The sequence below is a fragment of the Lytechinus pictus genome, chromosome 1, assembly GCF_037042905.1.
Source record: "Lytechinus pictus isolate F3 Inbred chromosome 1, Lp3.0, whole genome shotgun sequence".
Classification (NCBI taxonomy): domain Eukaryota; kingdom Metazoa; phylum Echinodermata; class Echinoidea; order Temnopleuroida; family Toxopneustidae; genus Lytechinus; species Lytechinus pictus.
In genome coordinates, this window is record NC_087245.1 from 29,309,118 (window position 1) to 29,334,229 (window position 25,112).

General features: G+C 35.8%; 2 protein-coding genes across 2 annotated transcripts; one reads left to right on the plus strand and one right to left on the minus strand.

Annotated features, from left to right (window-relative positions):
• Window positions 1–1,600: 1,600 nt before the first annotated feature.
• Window positions 1,601–25,109, minus strand: LOC129265494 (cholesterol 24-hydroxylase-like). The gene is made up of 13 exons (XM_064099913.1): window positions 24,746–25,109; window positions 22,557–22,637; window positions 22,074–22,155; window positions 21,602–21,762; window positions 19,939–20,077; window positions 19,395–19,508; window positions 18,647–18,881; window positions 16,736–16,808; window positions 8,370–8,454; window positions 6,712–6,822; window positions 5,186–5,274; window positions 3,900–3,972; window positions 1,601–3,640 (listed from the first exon to the last, which is right to left on the minus strand). The coding sequence occupies exons 1-13, from the start codon at window positions 25,099–25,101 to the stop codon at window positions 3,500–3,502; spliced, it is 1,740 nt and encodes a 579-aa protein (XP_063955983.1). The 5' UTR covers window positions 25,102–25,109; the 3' UTR covers window positions 1,601–3,499.
• Window positions 10,612–15,271, plus strand: LOC129265483 (slit homolog 3 protein-like). The gene has a single exon (XM_054903475.2). The coding sequence runs from the start codon at window positions 12,596–12,598 to the stop codon at window positions 15,269–15,271; it is 2,676 nt and encodes an 891-aa protein (XP_054759450.2). The 5' UTR covers window positions 10,612–12,595.
• Window positions 25,110–25,112: the final 3 nt, after the last annotated feature.

A 25,112-nucleotide genomic window follows, 5' to 3' on the forward strand; every position in this document is an offset into this window, starting at 1 on the left:
TTCAGATAATAAAATTGATTTTTGTTGGCAAAAATAACGGTATCTGATATATTTATATCTATAGTTCGGACTGACAATGTATATATATTTATATATTCCTAATAAAATGTTCAGCACTGCAATGGAAACACTGCGAGGACCTTCTGTCCGCTAGTTTTCCATACGGATTCGCTTCATAATGATCCACGCAGCAACAATATACGTCATGATAAAGACAACGCTATATCCGGGCGGACGCGACACAATTGAATCATATTCTTCAAAGAAATATATCAATTTTAATGATTTTTTCTCTAGATGTCTGATTAAGATGATAATAAAACTATGGCTCTTTTTTCGGGAACATCAAATACATTTCTCTGAAAAGAACCATATTGCCCTCGTCATAAAGACTTGGGCCAACATGCCATCTGTTGCGAGCAATATATTTGATGACCACCGCACAGCCAGTCAATAACTCATAAAGTATAAACAATGCATAATTATTTACTAAATTATATTACTTCTATAGCGAATGATAGTGCATTTACAAGAAATGTAAACACGAATTCAATCAGCCTGAACAAACTTTAAAACTTTATAACTACCCCTTTTCATCTTTTGGTTAAAGGGGTAGTCCAGGCTGAAAATAATATGATTTGAACAGAAAGAAAAATCAGACGAGCAAAACACTGAAAAATTGATCAAAATCAGACAAGGAATAACAAAATTATGGAATTTGAAATATTTGCATTATTCCGCTGACACAGTTCTAGGTATGTCTTCATGAATATTCAATGAGCAAATCATTTCATATCCCCATTTGTTCTTTTGTATTTTATTATATGAAATTAGGTTTATTCAAACTTTTTCCTAAAAAAAATATAAATTGGATTGACAACTGATTTTGTATAAGATATTCATTGCTGCAACTTATTTCATTATAAGGGAGACACACCATTCATACATGTATGAAAAAATTACACAATTATCATGAATGTTATTTCATGTAATAACATAAGAAAAGGGAAAGAGGGGATGTGACATCATCGGCCCACCTCTTGAATATTTATGACGACGTGCATAACGACGTGCTTTAAAATTCAATAACTTCGCTATCAGATATTGATGAAATTTTCAGTACCTTGATCTGTTTCTAAGCAATAGATATTTTCAGCCCCGAGTACCTTTTAATGGTAACACGTACTACTGAATTATTGAATCAAGAAAGACAAATTTTATAGTTAGAATAGCTCACAATCCACTGAATGGGTGTTCCCGATTTACCACAGTGATAAAGTTTCTGCTCTAAAATGGTCTATGGTGTCGAGTGCTTTGACAAGTCGATGACAGTCATGAAAGCAATGTTATCAATTTTCGTTCTTTTTTTAACCCTACCCCTCCCGCCGCTCGTTAAATAGGCTGAGCATGCATAGACACAAACGTATGCTTATTGAATTAATGACAAGTCTAATTAAGGTTGTTGATTGTTCTTTGGAAATAAAAAGGTTCATTTCAGTGTAAAGTGCACTTTCTAACTTCACCGACGTCATAACTTCAAATTATTTATTTTTTCGAGGAAATATATACTCTGCAATGAAACATCGATTGAAGTACCACCTAGTATAACTGACATGATTGCATGCCAAACACTTTATTAAAAAGCAATTATAAATTATTCTTCAATGATTTATGACTAATATCAGGAACACATTTCGAAAACGTTCATCCCCTGATTGCATCACCAGTTTGGTTTCACTATTTTTCAAATTATTCTAGGAAAAAGAGATATGGTTGTTATCCAGTTTTGATAGATGGAGCTTTATGATTGGTCCAATCAACGATGCTCTTAGTATAAATTACACATGTTGTTTCTGTGGTGTTTGGATTATTCTGACACTAATAACCTACAAAACGCCTCCTCTAAAGTATTTCTAACCCTGGCTTGGATTAGAAAATGACTCTCCGTTACTCATATATCAGAGGAATTCTGGTAATATCAAGCTTACGGAGGCAAAGTTGTTGCCCGTTGATAACAGTTTGACCCCCTCCAAAAATGTAATATAATTAAATATAAACAATATTCATTCATAAATCATACATTCGATTCAATTCAATCGAACATTTATTTTCTTCCGATTGACATTAAAAAGGTTAGATCCAATTTCGTATAAAATAAACAAATCAATAATAATTACAGTGATATAACAATGAATGTAAATACAATATATAATTTACTTACATGGAATAAATAATGAGCGAGACATAGCTCACCATTGATGTTGCTTTTAACAAGCAAGCTTTTGGCCATATCGGCCTTCACCGGGGCTTCGTCTTACAAAGAGTTGCGATTGATCCGATCAACGACAACTATGGAAAGCCAGCAACGTCAACATCTAAAACGCATGTTTGTTCAAAATATTTTCTAGATATGATGTATATTCATACATTCATCGATTTCTTGAAAATTCAGTGTGCTTCTCTTTGTTCTCAAAGTACATTGTGCAAATTTTCTGAAGAAATATTATGACATAGATGGATTTCCATATAGTTGATGTTGATTGGATCAATCGTAACTCTTTGTAAGACGGGGCTCATGACGGTAGATAACAAAATAGATCGAACGTCATAATATAAGCAACGTTACAAGGAAAATATCAAAAGTGTAACCATCATAATTATATGTCATAACAAAAATAATCAACGACGTCATTATGATCATCATCACATCATTGACAGTATAAACATGTCATATTAAAATCATTATAATCATTATTATTATTTTATTTGACATTTCAAAAACATAGAGAATACAAACAAATCAGAGAGAAGATCAATCACAATTTTACGTGATAGAAAAAAAAAGACCTGGATAAGAGTTGGAGAGGCTGCCTGGGTATGGAAAAGGCTTACTTAATAACCATAACTCACTTCCTCCCCAACTCCATCTAGGTCATAAAATTAAGGGTATAAATAAAATGAAAATATTTAGAATCGGTAAAATACAATGGTCAAACATGTTACTTGGTAATTTCAAGCCACCCCCCCCCCCCACACACACACAATACCTCCCATTATCGCTATCTTTGTGTACGATTATGTGACTTACAGTAAAGAATTTGCCATTTGTGTTGTACTAGAAATCACAATACGCGTATCTATATCCGTAGTAACCTTTTAGATGTTATTTCAGAATATGATTTGATTTGCTTTTAAGAAGTTGTTTGTATGTTTACTGGTTATTGGGGTATTCGTGGTTCGTCGCGTGAGGGCGGTGCAAATATAAATAATAAGCCTGGATTTTAAATACAAATATATATAATAATATGAATAATACATATATAAAAGGGTTAAATTAAAAGAAATAAATACAAATAGATAAACATAAAAATAAAAAATGACATGAATAAAAAAACATAATAAAAATAAAAACAAATACAAAAATAGAATACAGAAAAAAGATTCTGATCAGAACATTTATGCGTCACTTGGTGCTATAAACGTTGATAAACGCAGCTTGTCAGTCTCGGAGGCTAATGTAGTTTTTACATCTGTCAAACGGTTTGTTGGTGACATTCGAAAGAAGGACGTGACGTTGGGACTGCTCCAATCTGAAATCGAAGCTCTGCAGCAGTTTCGCCAAGATCACCTTGGATTCGATCTAAACGATAAAAGATTTTAAAAAAATATATTATCATTATTATTATTTTAGCTACATTTTATATCGATCCTCAATATTGGTGACAATACCGCGGGAAAATATACAATGCATGCAAAGAAACACTGTTTTCAAGTGTAATTTTATATACAGATATATATATATATATATATATATATAAGTAAGAATGTATAATGTATCATTATAAGCATTCAGATTTTTTAAGAGACACTGTGCAGACTGTTGAGTGGAAATCACATACCAGAGCTAACTGTTGTCCAATACAATTCCGTTGACCAATGGCGAAGGGGAAGTATGCATAAAGGTGCCGTGGGCTGCAAAAAAAGGAGAAATATTTTTTAATGAGTCATGACGTTGATACCGGTAACGTAATAGATGATGATGATGATAATGATGATGATGATGATGATGATGATAATGATGATGATGGCGATGGTGATGGTGATGATGATGATGATGTTGAAGATTATGGTGACGATGATGTTGATGATGATGATGATGACGATGATGATGGTGATAATAATGGTGATGATGATGATGGTGGTGATGAAGATGATGATGATGATGGGTGATGGTGATGATGATGATGTTGATGATGAAGATGACGATGATGATGGTGATAATAATAGTGATGGTGATGAAGATGATAACGATGATGATGATGATGATAACGATGATGATGGTGATGACGATGATTATGGTGAGAGGATGAGGATGATGATGGCGATGATGATGACGATGGGGATGATGATGGTAATAATGATGACGATGTGAATGAATAAATGATGATGATAGTCGTGATGATGATTATGTGCACGGTGATGATGGTGAATACAATGTTCGTCCCAATCGCTTCCTACACCTGCTTTTGTATATATATATATAATTGATATATGGATCCTCATCAAATGATTGGCTGAGAGCCGATCAGGTGACATTCATAATTTCTGTGCTTAGTCAGCCATTTTTTCTAAGCAAGTGTGCGATTAGAAAAATTAGATTGCACAAGTGTTTGTTGCTATTGTTTTTAAAAAATACGTAAAAACTAGTCAGCTTTTATTATTGTTGCCTTGCCATGGTTCCCTTTTTTCAGTACTTCATAACAATATCTATTTGATTTGGCATTAAAAATGTTTAATCAATGCTGCTGGTGAGTAGACCACCAAATTTATATCGTAGGTCTTTCTTGGCGAGTGTCTAGACTAACGTTTAGTTCCATACATAAATTGATTTAGCAAACGACAATTACCCATAACATATCTATTTTTACGAATAACATCGAATCTTGTAGGTACATTGGGTCAAATAAGCACACTTGACAACTTCAGAACTGTCCAAAGCCAGACAGACAATTGGACAATGAGACATCAGACGATCACCTAGGAGCACTATAAAATGCTGCTTAATTGCTTCTGTGTCGTTCAATTCAATTCAATTCAATTCAATTTCAATTTATTTTATTTCATTTTCAACAGAACAAAGTAATGTGGTCAAAATAGTTACAGTGAAGTCGTTCGTAATACTCACAGTTCATCAGTGGGAATAAATCGATCCGGGTTGAATAGAAGTGGGTCTTCGAAGTATTCTTCCTGTCGTGACGTTAGATATGTTCCAAACTGCATCAGTGAAAGTGTAAAATAAATAAATGACGAGATAACGAATGAGAGGGCGCTGTGTGAATGGTGAAGAAGCAAGTGAATTCATTCATTCATTTCACCTTTGTTTACCTCATTAATTTCAATTTATAAAAAGAAACAAATTAAAAATATATATATTAAAAAATAAAACAGCTGAATATATGTGCAAACTGTATCACAAAAGACAGGGGGTATACTGTAAGACATGGTCGGGTTAAAAAATATAAACTGTTATGAAATATAGTGCATGGGTATTATGTTTTTTTATGAAATTGATAAATAATACAAATTAGTATTAGGACTTATAAAAACGGTATTCAAACATACAAGTAAACCTCATCCAGTCCGGGGTCTGTTTTTGCCCCCCCCCCCCCCTCGACATCATTTATAATAAATCTGTAACGCGACAAGATCGCAACGCGACGTTTCATGAGTTTTTTCTTCTTCTTTTTCAAGTCTTGCGCGACTTTAAATACCAAATTCGCGGCAGTTTGGAAATGTTTGTTATTTTTCCTCTGTATAATGGATGTTGTTTTCAGCCTGACATACGTTCATCCGAGCGAAGAATAATAGTGGTACACCAGGCTGAAAACATCATCCATTTAAACAAAGGAAAATATCAAACATTTCCAAACCAATCAATAAATGCTGCATTCAAACCTTCGGAACAAAGAAAATAACAATGAGGTAAAGATTGATGATGAAGTGTTTGAAATATTTCCGGAGGCTGGTAATAATTAATTGTATAATAATAATAATAACAATAAGGACAATAATAATAATAACAATAATAATAATAAAGATAATAACTACATTAAAAAGAGCATGCACTAAACTCTTCTATTTTATCTAAGTATACAGTGTTTATTAATTTTTACTTTTATTCTGTCTTCGCCTATATATTTTAAATTTAGCTGAATATACAAATGGCCAAATCACGATACTGGGGGACAAATAAAAACTGATATAGGCCACGTATTCCATAGGCCAATCAATTAATTAAGAATGCCATAAAAAGGGAATAACCTTAGTATTAAGGCCTTATTTCCTACACTTGATTTTATACACACAGGCGCGAAACAATAGGTGCTTCCTGAACCCACTTTCCCGCATGGTAAAAATTGAATTATCCCAATACCTTATAATAAGACCCCTCTCTAAGTAGTGCGAATGATATAATACTCCTTCATTGAACAATTAAAAGAAATACATTTTTTTTATCACATTTTTTTGGAAAACATTTCCATATAAACTCGAGGAACTTTCTGCCCCCCTTCCCTCTCCCCGCTCTTGTTGTTAATTCTGGAAACGCCCTTCCGTAGATCCAAATCCGATATCGACAATACTGTATCTTACCGTGCTTACGGTGCGTAACCGACGGGCGAAGAAAAATAAAAACAAAACGCCCTTACTTACAAATATATTTGATCCTTTTGGTATGATGTAACCCGAAGAATGGACATCACAAGCTAGATCACGTATTACCCCACTCACAGGAGGGTTAAGTCGCATTGTTTCTTTAAACACCTAAAAGTAATTTAAAAAATATAGGCTATATATAAGCTATATATATATATATATACATATATTAATTTTTTTCATACAATTTTATTAAAATTCAGACAAAAACTCATTATAATTTCACATAAAATACTAAAGCAATTATTTAAAAATCACCCAAAACAAATTGGTAAATGAAAGTCATATATTCTGCCAGCTTGGATTTTACTATTCATAGTGTGCTTGTACTGAAATCGTCTGTGCCCAAAAAAGGTATGATTTGAACACTGAAGGATATTTTATTGGATAAATTAACCCGATTTTACATCCTTCGATAGGGGTGCCGATCAGAATATCTACATATATATTTATGCATTGTTTAAATAAAGCCGTTCTGAAGTATATTTAAATAGGGGAAGGCGGGGTAAGTTGAGCATAGGGGCAAGTTGAGCCACCACCCCAGGCCAATAATGAATGAGTCAGACATTGTGGTGGTGTCATGTATTGGTGACCCATTACATAACCCTTTACCCCACCACATTGTTTTCGACTGAAAAACTTTGAAAAAAGTACTTTTTTAGAGGGAAAAATACAAATTTCAGCCAAAAAAGTAAAAAAAGAGTGTAAAATAGATCAGTGCTTTTTACCCATACACGTCTTTAAATGTAATAAAGAAATAATAACAATATTGTTAGTCCAGGTATGGATCTTCATTCTTGTCTTAGTCTTTTACATGATGGATGCATGAGAAATGTGTGGATGAGAAAATATTGCATTAAGTTCGGACTGGGGTACTTTGAGCCAGCCAACATGGGGCAAGTTGAGCCATGGTAATTCTTATGTTAATGTATAATAAAAAAAGAAACAAACCTTGAAAAGCCACTGATATGCAGGCAGAAAGGTGCAAATTTACATGACAGTTCTTTTACTTTTAGATGATGTTAGTAAATATAGAGAATTAGCAAGTGAAAAGACTTGAAATAAGAAATTGACATGCTGGTTCTTTCCGCATACATTTTGTACATAGTTTTTATGGCTCAACTTACCCCTCAAGGTGGCACAACTTACCCCACAGATGGGGCAAGTTGAGCCATTTGACATCGGTTTTTTCAAAGGTCACAATGAATTTCAGTTTGGGGTAGAAAGTTATATATAGGTGAAAAATATTTCCCAAGAATCAAATTTAAAGGCAAGGTACTTATTTGTACAATATTATTAGTCATATCAATTCCAACATGCAAAATGCAAAAAGTGTCACAACTTACCCCGCCTTCCCCTATTTAAAATGGGCTGAAAATGTCAGGATCTTTGTCAGTAGCAATGTAATATCCTATCACTAAATCTGGGAAAAGGGAAAAGGGACCGTTTTAAGTAGAGATCCAAAATTAATAGAAAAACACTTAATCGGCTGAAAAGATGCCAAATTTAAATTCTAAAGGCTAAAACGCATTCAGTGACTGCTACAGTGTTTTAATCTTGGTATGTAAGTTGATGCTCGGGTCTAATGACTATTCACCAATATTTGACAAGTTTTAGATACATGTCTTATTTTAGACAAGTTAATACAAACCTACCCGAGACATATACTCCAGCTTGGGGAGGTCTGAGTACTCAATAACCGGTTTATTCCCCAGGACTTCATCAACTTCAGCTTTTAGCCTGTCCAAAAAGAAAATGGTAGAAACATGTCATTCTTAATCATTTACGGATTTTCAGCGCATCTTATTAGATTTATATTGGTATCAATTCGCAATGCAAGGCAAACGTTGACGATGTTATCGAATACTTCAACATATTGTTGTTAAATTCATTGCATTAATTTAATACCACTAAAGATGTTTACGAAGTCATTGGGATAAAATCCCGAATTTAACACCCTTCCTTTGTATATAATATAGACCAGAATGTGAATATTTTCACCGTTGAAATTAAAATTACAAATAAAGATAAAAATAAATCATATATTTTACTTTTACAGTCAAGGGTCCATAATGAATCATATTTTTTTACATTTAGAGTCATATTGATAGATTGATTATAATGTATCATCTTGAACTTCAAATCGATGTTGATTAATTTTGGCATGATTTTCAGTAATTGATGTTAATGACATTAGCGAAAGTAGCTGTTGTAATCACTGGCGTAGCCAGGGATACACGGGACACATGATACATTTACCCCTCCCCTTTCTAGATCGGCCAGCAAAGACAGAAAGAGAGTGAAAAACGAAAGTCAGAATTAAATAACATACTGCACTGTTAGAAAGTTTATCCTTAAAGGAGAATGAAACTCCTGGAGCAAGTTAGCTTTTGTGAAAGCAGAAAAATCAAAGAATAAGATCAACAAAAGTTTGAGTAAAATAGGACTAGCAATAGAAGAGTTATGAGCATTTGAATGTCGAGATCACTAATGCTATGAAGATCCTCCCATTGGCAACGCAACCAAGATCTATGATATCACAGATGAACAACTCTCCCCTTTTGGACACTGAAAATATACCCCAAAACATATCTTTTTGCTCTTTCTAATCATATGACAAACGATTCATCAATGATATAATGTTGTGAAACCTCTGTACTTGTCCTCTCATAAAGAGAACACCTCACCTTGTGATAGATTCTATAAAAGTGAGAATATAAGTGAAATAAGTACTAAAGCAATGAGGGAGTTGTACGTGTGTGACATCACAGATCTTGGTCGCATTGCCAATGGGAGGATCTACATGGCATTAGTGATCTCAATATTCAAATGCTCATAACTTTCTTATTATTCATTCAATCTTCCTCAAACTTTCAACAATATGTTTCTTTGATTTTTCTCTTTGATATGGATTCAGCTGGTTTCAAGGGTTTCATTCTCCTTTAAAATAAAAGAAGTTCCTGCAGCAGAGTCTCGAGAACACCTGTAATCTTACCAGATTGCGTAATTGGTATTTGGTGTATGGAACCTTACAAATTTCCTTAAAGAAAACACCCTTTTTCCCATTTTAAACAGACCTGTTCTGTTAAATTGCATAAAAATTCCTGTTTTATGAATTTACAGAATGATTCTGTTATTGCTTTCTGCAAAATCTTCTTTTTTTCTGTAAAACAGGTTTTTTTTTTAACAGTGTGCGTCGTGGGTTCACAACGTTAATTTTTTTTTCTGGTGAAAACGTAAAAACGTCATTTGTATTCTATACCCTAATTAATGTGCGTTCAACATGCTTAAGTTTTACCGATGAAATAGCAAGTTCTTCTGCTCTTCGTCACGCTCACAAACACTCATTATTTTTTTTTTGTTATAGACCAACATTTTGTTGTGGGTTCAAATTGCTACTTTTGTTTGGTGGGAACATACATCAGCTTTTGACTTCAGTTCCCCATTTCAAAATCTGACGCGCCACTTCAGAAAAGCATATGCATTTCTTGATCCGTCGCTACGTTCCCTCGCCCCTCCAATGTGCAATGTCTCATTTTATACCGTATTGTATGTTAATCGGGCATATTTTCACCGATGAAAAGTACACAAACATCATTAGGGGCATATCAGGGGTCGGTGTCCAAGGGGGCAAGAGCCAAAAATTTCCCGGTCATATCATGGTATGAACAGGCAATGGTGCAATGAGGCAAAATCTTTGAGGGGGGCCAGATATGGCGTATCGGACATAATTTATCTTTTAGAAAAGTTGCGAGCGAGCGAAGCAAACGAGCAAAATTTTTGACAATTTTTTTACAAAGATCCAATATTGTGATAGATTTTGACATATTATTCAGAAAATAATATCATATTTGACCCTTCTCTCTTTCCTTTTTTTTTTTGGGGGGGGGTGGGTCTGTACGCCACTGTGAACAGGATTGTGCGCGAAATAGAGGGGCACAGTATGGCGCAGGTGCCAAAAAGCTGCTTAACATATCTCCCGAGCGAGCGAGAAAAAAAAACACCTTTTCATGAGAATCTCACTTTGAGATATTTTCTTTACACTTTATTCAGAAAATATACGTCATATCTTACACCTTTTCTCTTTTTTTACTTGGTTGTAGAACTTTTGGGGCCATGGTCAAACCATTCCATCTGTACGCCAGTGCTATGCGGGATGGGTCCGGGGTGGGAGTCCTCTTGATATCAAAGCCATTTTAGACCTTACAGATTGCCGCTATTTTAATCAATTCGCGGGTATATGCAGTAGGCCTATATAGCTTTTACACAACATTAATTCAACGCAGTCGCGTAATGAACCAAACATTTTGAGGGGACACATAGCAATGTGGGACAATTTGTAAAAAGTCGCCAGCGAGAGAAGCGAGCCCGAAAAAGTTTGGCCCTTTGAAATGACATTCAAATTGTGTGACAGAGTTTTCCATTATATTCAGCAAATAACACATTTCATTGTTTTCTATTCATTTCATTACGTTGCCTCCTATATTTTCTTTTATCTACCCTTGGGTGTGGAACCAAGACCCCCCCCCCCCCGGACGCCAGTGATTGAACGTTAAGCTTAATGTAGGAACGGTCCATACAGGGGGGCGTTATAGAGCCCTTTGAAGGTTACAGATGAACCCCCTACGTACTCGTACTGAGTGGGGTCTGGGGCAAAGCCCCTGGTAGGTTTGGAGATTTAGCCAATGTAATGATTGCAGCAGTTATTGCATAAAATTTAACAAGCTTATAACACAGTTTTGTATGCAGTCCATCTTTCTTCCCATTCTTTATTTTCAATCCTCAGCAGCCCGGTCGTGTTAAGTTCTTCTTTCTTTCTTTTTTCTTGTCCCTTTTCTTTGTTTTCCAATTAAGCTTTGGCTCATTCCATTCTACCTTCATTTGTCATATTTTGATTCATTTCACTTTCGTAATCATGCTAATGTATTAGTAGGGCTATTTCGGAATGATTTGTTATTTGTCACATGTTCTTCTTTCGTTCCTTTTCCCGCTTTTTTCCGTTTTCCATTTTTTTATGTTTTTTTCTTAGTTCTTTTCACTTTTTCCACTTCCCTTTCCTTTTTCCTCATTTTCCCCTTTCCTTTCTGTCTCCCTCTCTTTTCTCTTTATGCCGTTTTTTTTTTTTCCCGGTGAAATCCGCCAGGGGGGGGGGGAGCCTGGCCACCTCCCCGCCCGTTACACCACTGAACATCATCACATTTCAGGGTCAGATTTCATACCGTTTTGTTGGTTCAAAATTCTAAGTTCCATTGTAATAGCGAAAAAGAAAACACATTTCCTTGACCAGTAGCTTAATCCTCTCCCACACATACAATCGTCCATTCATGAGAATTTCTTATCATACACCACGGTGTAGGGTGTCACTACGCTCACTGGCATATAATTTTAGGATGCTGTCATCTATCATGATGCCTTATACCTGTCTGCCTAATCCTACCTTTGCATTTGGTTTGCAGAATATCGCATTCGCAAGCACGGATATTTTACAGAAAACGCCTCCCCATTTCCCAGTCGATTGCTCCACTCCCTCTCCATACACTAGCTCCGGGCAGTGGCTGCGACATTATCTCTCATCACCGCTGTCATTTTTACAATATTTGTAAAATAAATTACTATAAATCTGTAGTACGTAGTAAACTGAAACTAAGTTGGCTCTAATTGGGGTTATTTATCAAAAGGAAAGAGTGAGAATAGTCACGCACAGTTCCACCAATAGCTGTTTCGCAAATCGATGTGTTGCTATTGCTATTACAGCTATTATTATTAAAGGTTACGAAACTTTACTTAAATCGTCTGCTGCTACTTTGTATTTTTACGTGCGATCCGAAAAAAGGGTACTTCTTCATCAAGATTCAAGAGTTACATGGTATCTTGACACATTATGGAAGTCAGTCATATCCTACACTTCCTGCTTTTAGGCTTTTCCTCTTTATTCGTTAGACATGTCGATGCACATGCTGGATTTGAAGCAACGACATCTTCAACACTGCTCACAAGCAAATCCACCCATGGGTGCAATCAGGATATGGAGTTCAGGATGGTTGATTGCTCACATAGAGACTTGAAGGAAGTTCCTCAGGATCTTTCTAAGGACATCGTGTTGCTGGATTTGTCAAATAACCGAATCAAAATGCTTTTGAACGCTTCGTTCGAAGTATACCCTCTAATCACCAGTTTGTATATTTCTAACAATGATCTAGGAGTCATAGAATCTACCTCTTTTCATCCCCTCCATGGCTTAAAGATCCTGAACCTGTCCTGCAACCCTCGTCTTGTGCTTCCAGTAAAAGATGTCTTCAATATGTCTCCGCAACTTTTCACTCTGTATTTGGAGGAAGCAAACTTAATGACACTCCCTAATGACACCCTACAGTCGAGTCAAAATTTCCACCGCTTACTTCTATCAAATAACAAACTTTCCTTTATTAATATAAGTTCTTGTGGTAAGGTCCACAAAGTATACATGGATGGAAATCAAATACAGCGTATTGCAAAGGAATGCTTCACGTTTGTATGCCACAGTGACTTTCTAGATCTTACAGACAACCCAATCCAATTTGTAGATCCTGACGACTTTGCATCGTTGAACATTCTCTCACTAAAGCTGGGTTTCTATCCCTTGAGTGATGAGGTATTAATAAACATCACACTCGGCATCTCAAAATCAAACCTCCAGGAGCTCACGATCGTGAGAGGGTACTCTGGTGCGTTTTCTGAAGGTCTGTTTGACCCATTGTGTAATTCAACTCTCTCTGTCTTGAACTTCTACGGGAATGAACTTACGTACCTCCCTCCTTTAGTCTTTGCGAATTTGACAAAACTCAAACAGTTTACTTTCAGTTATAACAGCCTACCAATTGATACAATTCCTCCAGACATTTTTAATGGCATGGAATCACTGGACGTATTGAATATCAGCAACAACGATATAACAGAAATAAATCCTGACAACCAGACCTGGACATTAGTTAAATTGACACAACTGAACTTACGAGAAAACAGTTTAACAAAAATACTATCATCTACTTTTCGTGGTTTAGAAAGCTTGATCTCCTTAGACATGAATTCAAACAAAGAACTCTCTTTCTTAGAGTTGAATGCATTTTCAGGTCTCAGCAGTATTCAATATATTGATCTGTCAGGAACCAACGTTTATGATTTACAACTCAACATCCCAACGCTAAGAATACTATCCCTGAATAATCTTCTAGAGCCACCAAATTGGACACCATCAATATCACCTTTTCGGCATCTAAAATCTCTTGTTGATTTCAGCTTAAAGAAGTCTAGCATTATTCTTGCTCACCTGTTGAACAACGCGACGAGTGCCTCTCTTTTCGATGGATTGTTGAATCTCCATTGTCTTGACCTTAGCGGAAATTATTTCCGCGGAACTAAGTTCTTCGATAATACTTTACCACCAGGAATATTTCGTCAACTCTTTGCTTTACAGGAGCTTATCATAGATGACTGCAAAATTGAAAATGTACACCATCACTTCTTCATGGGTTTGAAATCTCTCCAGACATTAAGTTTGAAAGGAAACAACATCAAAAGTCTTGATGGAAGACTCTTATCGATTTTGCCTCAATTAGGATCAATAAACCTGGGGGGAAACCAGATTTCCTACTTGGAAAGATTGATATTCTTGAATAACGCCAAACTCACCAACCTTTCATTGGCTGACAACAAGTTAACAAGTCTGAATCAAAGCACTTTCAAGCCAATTGCATCCTCTATTTCACTACTGGATCTATCAAATAACCCAATAGCTTGTAATTGTGACCTTAAATGGCTTATAGATTTGTTAAATGAGAACATTGACTTGGACAACAAAGACAACACCATCTGCACGATAGCATCCGTTGAACCTTTGCGTCTGAAACATCTGCTTGATTTTGATCCGAATAAATTTTGTACAAGCAATATTGGGCTTATTTCCTTGATTTCACTGACTATTGTTTGCTTTATCGCTATTTCTATAATCACTTATCACAACCGATGGTACATGAAATACAAAATATTTCTGCTGAGACTAGCCGCCGTTGGATACAGAGAGATGCAAGACGCCAGAGAACACGACGACTTTGAGTTTGATCTGAACATCATATTCTACGACGACGACGAAGTATGGGTTCGCGAGCATTTCCGACCTGCTCTGGTAGAACACCTTCCACAGTTTCGGAGGAACGTCTTCGGTGACGAGGATCTCGTACTAGGCATGCATTACTTAGATGCTGTCGATTACGTGGTGACCCATAGTTACAAGACCATCATCGTCCTCAGTAGAGCTGCTGTGAGGGACCGCTGGTTTGTTCTCAAGTTTCGTACGGCTATGGATCACGTGAGCGATACTCTTACAGAATTCGTGATGGTTGTCTTCCTTGAAGACATCCGTGATGATGAAATGCCCTTCTTGGTTAGATTGTATCTCCGAGACGGGAGACCTTACATTCACTGGACCGAGGATGTGAGGGGACAAGGATATTTCTGGAATAAACTAACCAAATATCTCACCATTAATTTAAGGACAAATGATATGCTCCCAAACGAGTAGCATAGTCCGTTGGGAAGTTTAATTATGCAGATATTAGAATACAAACACAATTCACCTATTACCGTTAGAGGCAACTGGAATGCACATGACCTACAAAGTTAAAAGCCAAGTTTATGTTTCAATATTTTTTTTTTACATAAAAACATATATGTATGCAGACGGGTATGGTAGTACCACTGATGTTACCAATTAATCATTAAGTATTTTAAAATTATATGAGAATACATAATTACATGGCCAGTTTTCTTTGAAAAAAAAAAATAAATGTTGTTATTCAAGTAATGTATATGAATAGACAAGACTAAAGGATGCCTAAACACGCCCTAAATTAAACTTAATCATACGCATCTCTATTTCACATAAACCCTCCCGAATGCGTGTACACACACCAACACAACACATACATACACTCACTTAAAAATAAAAAATAACAAAAAATAACAAAAACATACCTAGTTGAAGAATGCATATAGCATTCCCATTTATTTGAATGCAGGATAAATGAGCACTGTCGAAGAAATGCCTTGCTCACGGCAAAGGTGCCGTAGCCGGAGATCGAACCCCGGACTTTCAAATGTCTAGTCAGACGCCTTAGTCCACTCGGCCACGGCACCTCCACACACAAACATACATACACACACACACACACACACACACGCATTCAGTGCCAATGTAAGGTATATGTGGCAAAAAAAATACTAAAAAAATAAAAAGGAAAGTGATGTACTGTATGGATTGCGCACTGTAGTAGAAACAACAGTTCAGCGATAAACTTGCTATAACAGTCGTCATACTTGATAATATGGTTTCCTTCTTTTATTCCGAGGGCCAAACTATTTATGGCTTAATAAAACAAGGAAGAGTATCACGAATTAAAAAAATTCAATGTACTTTCAAACTACATGTTATGACTATCTTACTTTCTCTTTCTCCGAACGAGAGTGATTGGTGTTTGCTTCAGAACTTAAAAATGAAATCGAGAAGGGTGTTGGTGGTTTGTTTAGAAGCGTGATTGCTTGTATGTAAGCAATTAGGAGACCGAAGGATTAAGGTCCTCTCCGAGGGACCTGGTAACATACCGAGTCTGTCCATGGACCATGGTCTGTCCGAGTGGCAATTCGACCAAGGTCATCGGATTGCGAAACAATCGTTCTGGCTACTATGCTAAGTTGATACCTTCCTATAATATGCTGTGTGTTAAAATGGAAAGCGAACTGTGGTCTCCGATTCACCGTATGTTATAAATAGCTAAACTTGCACAGAGAAACTAAATTGTTTTGAGAGGAAGAGTACTCGTTTATCTACTTGGTGACATAGTTATTGCGCTATGAATGTATTGAGTAGTTTATTAGTGTGTTATCCTTCATGTTGAATCAACACCGCCGCGTATCCGTTTGATTTCACAATTACATTTTAATTATATTCTTAAAATAAATAGGTTGCCGATCTTGAACTAAAACTTACCTCTTTGCCACGTCTTCATGTCTTCCAGATTCGAGTAAGGTAAACGCGAGGAGGTTGCTCGTGGTATCTTGACCTTCAAAGTAAACATAAAGATCAATATTATGTATGACTGTGCTGAATTATGGCATAGGTACAACAGTAATCGTGGATGGATAATGATCATGATCATAATAATAATAATGATATCAATAATGATACTTATAATAATATCAACAGTAATAACGACGACGATGATGCTGCTGCTGATGATATGATGATGATGTGATGATGATGATGGTGATGATGATGATGATGATGATGATGATGATAAAGATGATGATGATGATGGTGGTGGTGGTGGTGGTGGTGGTGATGTGATGGTGATGATGATGATGATGACAATGTAATGGTGATGATGGTGATGATAATGATGATGATAAGTCTACAACATAGTTGATGATAACTATACCGGTAATAAAAATAATAATAATAATAATAATATTGATAAAAATCATGATAATAATAATAAATTATAATAAAGTAGCGCATTTCATTATACAGTGCGTATCAAAAAAAAGTTTACACTTTGAAAAAATCCTGTAAAATTATACATTTGTAATATCCTGAACACTTTTCCACATTTCAACATTGGTACAGGTCCATTTAATCAAATGACGATATAACTGTCGAAGAATATTTCCGCTTGAGTGAGCACCACTTACTTTTGAAAAGTTAGTGAAAATGATTTGTGCAGAACTTTAAAAAAGTTATGCGAATAAAAGTAGACCTTAATCATGAAGAACACTTAGAATTTAGCTATTAAAATTGATTTAAAGATATCTTTTACCTTTTTTGACTTGTTTCCTTGCCCAAAACACTTCGAAGAGAGCATTTCACCCCACCCCTCTCCCCCACACACCGAGGCCATCGTGACGATATTTGCTTTACACTGAGCTGTGATTTACATGGAATGGCTTAAGCTTGATTTTCATTTTGTTAATCATTGCCAAGCTTGGGAAAAGTGTGAAGAAACAAGTATTAAATGAAAAATGAAATGTAAACCCACTTTCAATGATAAAAACTGAGTGAAATAATGCTGGAGATGTCTGATTTAAACTTTTGTTCAGATTCAGTTATGTCCTCAGATCCAGCTGGCACAAAAAGGGTAAAGGTTGTGCTTACTAAGTGCTGAAATTTCGATTTGGGTGGCAAAATTGTTTGGGTGACAAAATGCTTGAATGTATCCGTCTTATTTCAACTGACTGAAAGTGCAAGGGAAATGTATGAGAAATGTTTCGCAGGGTAAGTTTGATTTCGCCGTTTCCCCTTAACACAGCGTGAAAACGAGCATTTCTGCGCAAACAGATTTCTGCGAGCTTTACAAAAATGGACAGTGCTCACTCAAGTTTAACTTTCTGACAAAACTTTTACTTTCATTGGATAGATGAGACCCAAACCCAAGATTATATGTGAAAAAATTACCCACATGTTGTATATTTTTTAATTCCCAGGGCTTTTTCAAAGTGTAAACTTTTTTTTGATACGCACTGTATAACAAAGAAATAGACATGTATGCCTACATATTACAGTATTACTCACTATTTGATCATGGAAAGAACCTCTCGCATGAGTTAGTCACCAATAAAATAATTATTCATACAATATAACAACTACTAAATAATTATGAAAAGATATATTTTAAACAAGGACTTGAAAGTTGAGTAATGATAACAATATTAACAATAATAAAAAAAACAATACGAATATTAATTAAGATTATTTAAAAAAAAAGATTAAAAAAGTATTCCAAGACGATGATGATAATCGTGACGATGAGGATACTGAAAAGGAGGAGAAAACCGAAAATGTATTATTCCTTCATGTTTCTGAGAGAAAATATCTTACAAGGAGATAAAAGTTGTAAGAGCTAACCTGCTACGAAGAATGTCCCAAACTCGTCAATCATGTCTGCTGTGTCGATGTTTTGTCCGTTGCAGAGATCGTCTTCGACTTCAAGGATACATGTCAAGATGTCCTTAGGCAACTCATCTCCTCTCTTCTTTGCCGCTCTTCTCTGTTCAATGCAATCCTTGCCATATTTTCGTACCAGTTTAATGGCGTCGCGCACTGAGCGGCGATATTTACGAGCCTTACTGCGAGGATCCATCTGGAAGAAAAAAGATAATTTTTGTAAAAAAAAAAGCTAGACGTAGATATAGATCTTATTTTACAGCAAAGATAACTATATTGTTTCAAGAATGGAAAAGGCCAAGAGTATATCTCTTCATATCGGTCAAAATGATTGAGCTGAGACACTGTACAAGCCGGGGGGGGGGGGGGGTCACCGTGTCCCGAGAGGACCAAACCATGTGTGTGTTAAAATGAAACCCTAGGTTATTAGGATTACACCCAAGAGATTGCAACCGACACAAAAGAGTGTAAAAGTACAAATCAAAAGTGCTGTAATAACACCCACAAGAGTTGAACTACTATTTAAAAGAAATAACACTGGGATAAAATGACTGGTGCATCAATCAACGCGACAGATTTTGCTGCGCACTCTTCCCAATCTATCACTTCACAAAGAGTCAATTTCGTGTGGAGAAACAGCATGATCTGATGTATAAAAAAAGGTGGATTTTTAAGTTGTAAAGAAACGTTGAAATTCAGCAACACTAACCATCATCATAGGTTGCTTGAATATAACATCCATTCCTTCAAGAGCAAGCGCCACCGCCGACGGGAACGGGCAGTCAGGTCTCTCAACAGCGTTTACATCCATGTCAAATCCAACCTTAGTTGCAGAAAATGGAGAAGAAAAGTAAAATTTTTATAATGAATTGCTGATAATTCGACATAATTTACCATTAAAGACAGTGGTTAACGTGACGGAGGTAGGCCTATTCAGTATTTGTTCATTTGGATATCCTCCGGTTATTTTGGCTGAATTTGAGACCAACCATCTGATTTGCACTTTAGCGACGAAATGGTTACGAATATAAAACTGAAGAGTTTTGAAAACTGCTTCCCCGTGTGTGTCCAGAAAACTTTGCCCAATGTTTTGGATTTCTTTAGAAAGGGTCATTAATATAGGTGGCACGTATTTTTCATCTAATTACGCCAGCAGGACTTTAAACTCAACAGACACAGTCAATGTTGCCATCATAGTTCTCATTAAAGATAGTCATCATGCATAGAAAATGAAGGGAGAGAGGAGGAGTTACCTTTGCAATTACATCCAAGGTGACATCGTTGAAATGGTCTAGCATTCTTACGAGCGTTTTGCCATCAGCTAGGGGAGCTAGGTGATCCCGCAAGCGGGTCGCACTGTCGTTGAAGAGATCCATCATTTGCATGAGATACCTGATATAAGATTCAAAAAGCGGTCGTCACCTTTTTGTGTGGCACAAGACCCTTTATTTCAATTCAAACATGAAAACTACCCTACCGAGATATATTTTTTAAAAACATTATTGCAGCCACCACCCCCATCGTAAAATTAACCTTGCACGCTGCATATGATCACGAGTTGACGGATATTTAAAGTGCGTACTGCAGTCTTGAAAATAGCGATACATATTAAATAATCACGAGTTAAATTCAAGAAAAAATCATCGAAACCTGATGGAAATGATAAGGTATTGGATTATGGTTATTAGGTATTGGAATTTGGTGATATTTTGAGAAAATTGGTATATGCATGCCCTCATGCTGAAAATGATATCATGTTCCCACTCTCACTTATATTTCTTTTAAATGAAATCACAATTATTTAATATTTTAATACACGTGTGTAAAACATGTCTCCCTTCTAATAAAAATCAATTTCAGCAATGACTATCGTAAACAGTGAATGTGTAATATACAAATAATATATATATATATATATATATATATAAATATATATTGTGATGAGGCCAAATTGAAAGATGACGCAGGACAATATATATATATCATTTGTAGATTACACATTCACTGTTTACAATAGTTGGCCTCATCACAATATGTTTCATACTCACACCTCAAGAGCGTTTGGTACAAGTTAACTTGTCATCACATTATATATATATATATATACATATATATATATATATGTATATATATGTATATTTATGTATATACATATATATATATATATATATATATATATATATATATATATATACATATATATGTATATACATATACATATATATGTATATACATATATATATGTATATATAATAAAACACAAAGGAATAGGTTAAAGAGATGACATCATCAGCTCGCTAATATAAATGATTCGCCAAAACAATGCAAAACTTTGAAATGTCATAACTAATAACTGTGCTATCCCTGGTAGATTTGTGATGAAATTCGCGGCGTTTTGCTTGGATGATTTTCGGACTCTTATCTGTTCAAATCATATAGGTTTTAGAAGTTTAGCATGGAGTACCTCTTCGATATTTGGATGTCACACCTGCACATATGTCCCATTAGAGACGTGAATTAACTAGCAGTAAAATGAGGATTAAATTATTGGACTAATTCATATTGCCATTAGACAGAAAATACGTTTGAGATTTCACATCTGACCATCAAACTGTATATTGACTGGCTCAATACGAAAATGAATCAATAATTGAAACATCTCAGGACGAATTCTCATTCATCCCCTGAAACATGAAAACTACCCTATTTTTCCGCCCGTCCTAGAATCAGTATTAGATGGCGAATCATATGCATACAATGTCGTCAATTAGCTATATAAAATTAGAAATCTTGGGTCGAATGATTTTTTAAAGTGTTTATTTATTATTGTTTTTCATTTTCATTTATTTCTTTATTCATTTCATTTCGGGGGACTGTCTTTTTTATATTACGCCGTGGATTTTGAGATTTACTCACTTTCGATTAAAGGCTGGGTTTAGGAGAGCTCGCCGTGTGTGCCATTTCTCGTGATCAGTTTGTGAGATCAGTCCGTTGCCCATGAATCTCTCGCCAAACACGGAATAGAATCCTACGTACATGCTTTGTGGTTTAAGATGGCGGCTATCGAGGCAAACTTCCTGTTTTAAAGAAGATCGATGATATCAGAGTTAAAGCTTGTGGATAAATCTCATCAAAAACCCCTCAAAATATTTTGACTTAAACACAAACACAAACAGAATATATAAGTTGAATATGATGATGGTGATACATGTATGACTAATGACTAAGTGATTCACTAAAATTGTGAGCAATGACGAGATAAATGACAAAGTGGAAATAAGTGTTAAATCTTTCTATCTTGGGCATACCATTACAGGACTTAAACCTTTTCTCAGCTATCCCATGGTCGCCATAATGAATGATAAAATTGTATCAGTCAATAATTTACCTTCACCGCTTTAGAGTCGCAACATACCACCATCGGTTGTAAAACAAATCGCAGATAGAAGACTGGTCCGAGTTCCCTCGTCCTTGGTTAAAACAGAAACAATATAAGTAAAGAATTATTCTTTACTTTGTCCCCAAAACAAAAAAGAACATGTTAAGATATGCCTTAAAAAAGAGCGAGGTAATGTCACTTTTTTATAATTTTTTTTATTTTGTGTTTTGTTTTCTGTTTTCTTTCTCTTTTAATTCATATTAGTGTAGTGCTTGGATGGGTATGGAACTTAAATCTAATTCATACTGGAACGCCTTCTGAATTAAGTTTTTAAGAGAGATGCAAATTTTCACTAAGAGATGCAAAATTTTAAGTGTTGATTGAAACATGTTTTAAATAAAACATGTTAAGTTTTTTCCAAATTCATTTTAACGAATCTTTAAGTCGGAATAGTGCCTCTATGCTGTTTTATGAAGTTATCTTTAAGCTTACCATTGGTACATCAGCAACAGGGGCGGGAAATCCAGCTTCTTCGCAACAGCATTGAAATGAGACAAGTGACCAGTGAAGAAGCTAGTGACGGAAAAAATAATATTCGAATCAGTCATATCTTCCTTGAGAGAAACCAGTTTAATCGTAGAAATTACAAATGGTGGCGCAAGGATATTCGATAGGGGTCAAGATCTTATTTTTTTAATCTCTTTCTCTCTCTCAATTATATTAGAAGGATACTACAAAGATACATGGTAGAACTTTTCATTCGTCACGAATTTGTATTTGTAGTGTACTGTACTATCATGGACCTACAAAGCCTTGTGTGAGAGCAAAGCCTTCTCGAGCTTGTAAATCGCATTATAGTCCTAGGCATAGTTTTACATCTCGTTTTGCCTGAGCGTCCTTCCAACATTCCCAGCTGAGGTCAGACTCGGCCTCGCTCCTCAAGAGCGACTGTCCTAGCTTCGCTTACGTAACGACAACAAGGACAGTCTCTCAGTCGCGTGCGGCCTCGCCCAGTGATGACAGATCTCAGTCGCATGCGACCTCGCCTGACCTCACGCTGAGGACAGATCTGTTTTACATAAGTCCAGGGTCTCGCTCCGCTCGTCAAAAGAGTCTGCCCTTGTGTTTATATGCAACATCAAGGACCGACTCTCAGTGCCGTGCAGCCCATCTAGGCCGAGGACGAATGTTGTTCTTGGGAGAAGGATAGAAACTAGCTCAAGGATGCTTTGCTCGGTTTAGCTCTCTATAAAGGTAAAAGGGGTGGAAATTCGCATTTGAGAAGAGTTTTTCGGGGCATGTCTTGGAGTCCATTTCAGTCAAGTATAGTTGGATTGTGTCTATTCTATGGACAATCTAACCTAAAAGTCAGCTCTGCTTATTTCAATTTGCTGTTCCCAACTTGTGAGAGAATATACACACATGTACAGATAGTTTATTTACATTCTGGGAGAGGGAAATTAAGAACTGAAGTGAGAACTTTTATACAGAGTCAATGAGAGGAGAAAAACGAACTGTTGGTGAAATCAGTGAGATCTGTGAGAGATTACATTAGAGCGGTTCATTGATTTCCAAACCCCGTAAAGATTTTGCAACAATATGTTATAAGCTACTTGAACATGTTAAAGTGTTCTGCAACTCAAGCCTGAGGGTTAATAAATTTCTCATTTATTTTATTTCATTTATTTGTAGTTTTATTATACAGGGTAGCATTGTCAGTTTCAGAACTGCTTTCCACACCGGCCCTGTCAACATACAATTTATTACAATTAATATAATTGAATCAGTGACATTTAAATAATCAATAGCACAATTAAATATTCACACATATGCATATCTATATAAACATGGTACCCAAAAGAATCGAAAAAAGGTAATAAACACAAGAAATATCCATTAAAATCTAAAGAAAGAATCAATTGGTTTCAAAATATACGAAATCCCAAAACAAAACAAAAACAAAAACGATTTTGAAAATAAGAAAAAAGTAAAAAAAATCATATGAAGTTTGTCCTAATACAAAAATGAAAATAAAATCAATATCAAACTATCACACATTTTCGTTAAACCAGGCATTGAAATTACTATTTTCCTTCATATATTTTTATTGTTTCATACGGTATACGGAAAATCATAATTTCCTTTAATTTTATCAAGTCCTGATTTAAAAGCATTTAACGACCGACTGGTTCTTTGATTTATATCGAGGTTGTTCCACCAGCATATCCCATGAATTCCAATGTCCTACTGGCCGCACAATTATTCAACTTGATGGTAACACTGAGAGAACTATTCATGCGGAATCAGTCAATTTCATGACTTGGCCTGGCGACGATACATTTCATAGTAGGGTGCAAGGTCACTCGGGCATTTATATACTTAAATCATTCTATGTTGATTCCATCGAATGGGAACTTTTGCTACTTAAGTTCTCTAAACATATCAACTATGTGAGTTCTTGGATGTGCACCCAGAATCATTCTAGCCATTCTATTTTGTAACTTTGGCAACGCTAATGGAACGGTCATAAAGGGGGTCATATAACACTTTCCTACATCCTACTATTTAACACAACCGTTAACGTGATACCATGGAGCTATAAAACACAGACCATGGAGCTATATTAACACATGCTGATACGACGCACTCACACGTATTACCATAGAACAATTCAATCATACCTTGTCGGTCTTGGGCAAGGCAAATGTCCATATTTCCTGTTAAATCGATACAAAAACCACGTAAACACCACGAAGGCAATGCCAACTGTACATGTTACCACCAAGAATACATAGAAAAGTATGCTGACCGCGACATTTAACTCCATTTTGGATAATCTTGGCCGTTGTGCGTCCCGGGGGGGGCACTCGACCAAAAAAGTGGTAGGGGTGTGCCGCGGGCGAGGCGAAAAACGGGGGCCTTGGAGCGGGCTTATTGTAAAAAGGAGGGTCCTCGGAACGGGCTTCGGAACTACAAATGTTTGTGAAAACGGGGGTCCTCGGAACGGATCTCCGTATCTCTGTGAGTGCGTATGCATCCCTATGGCCC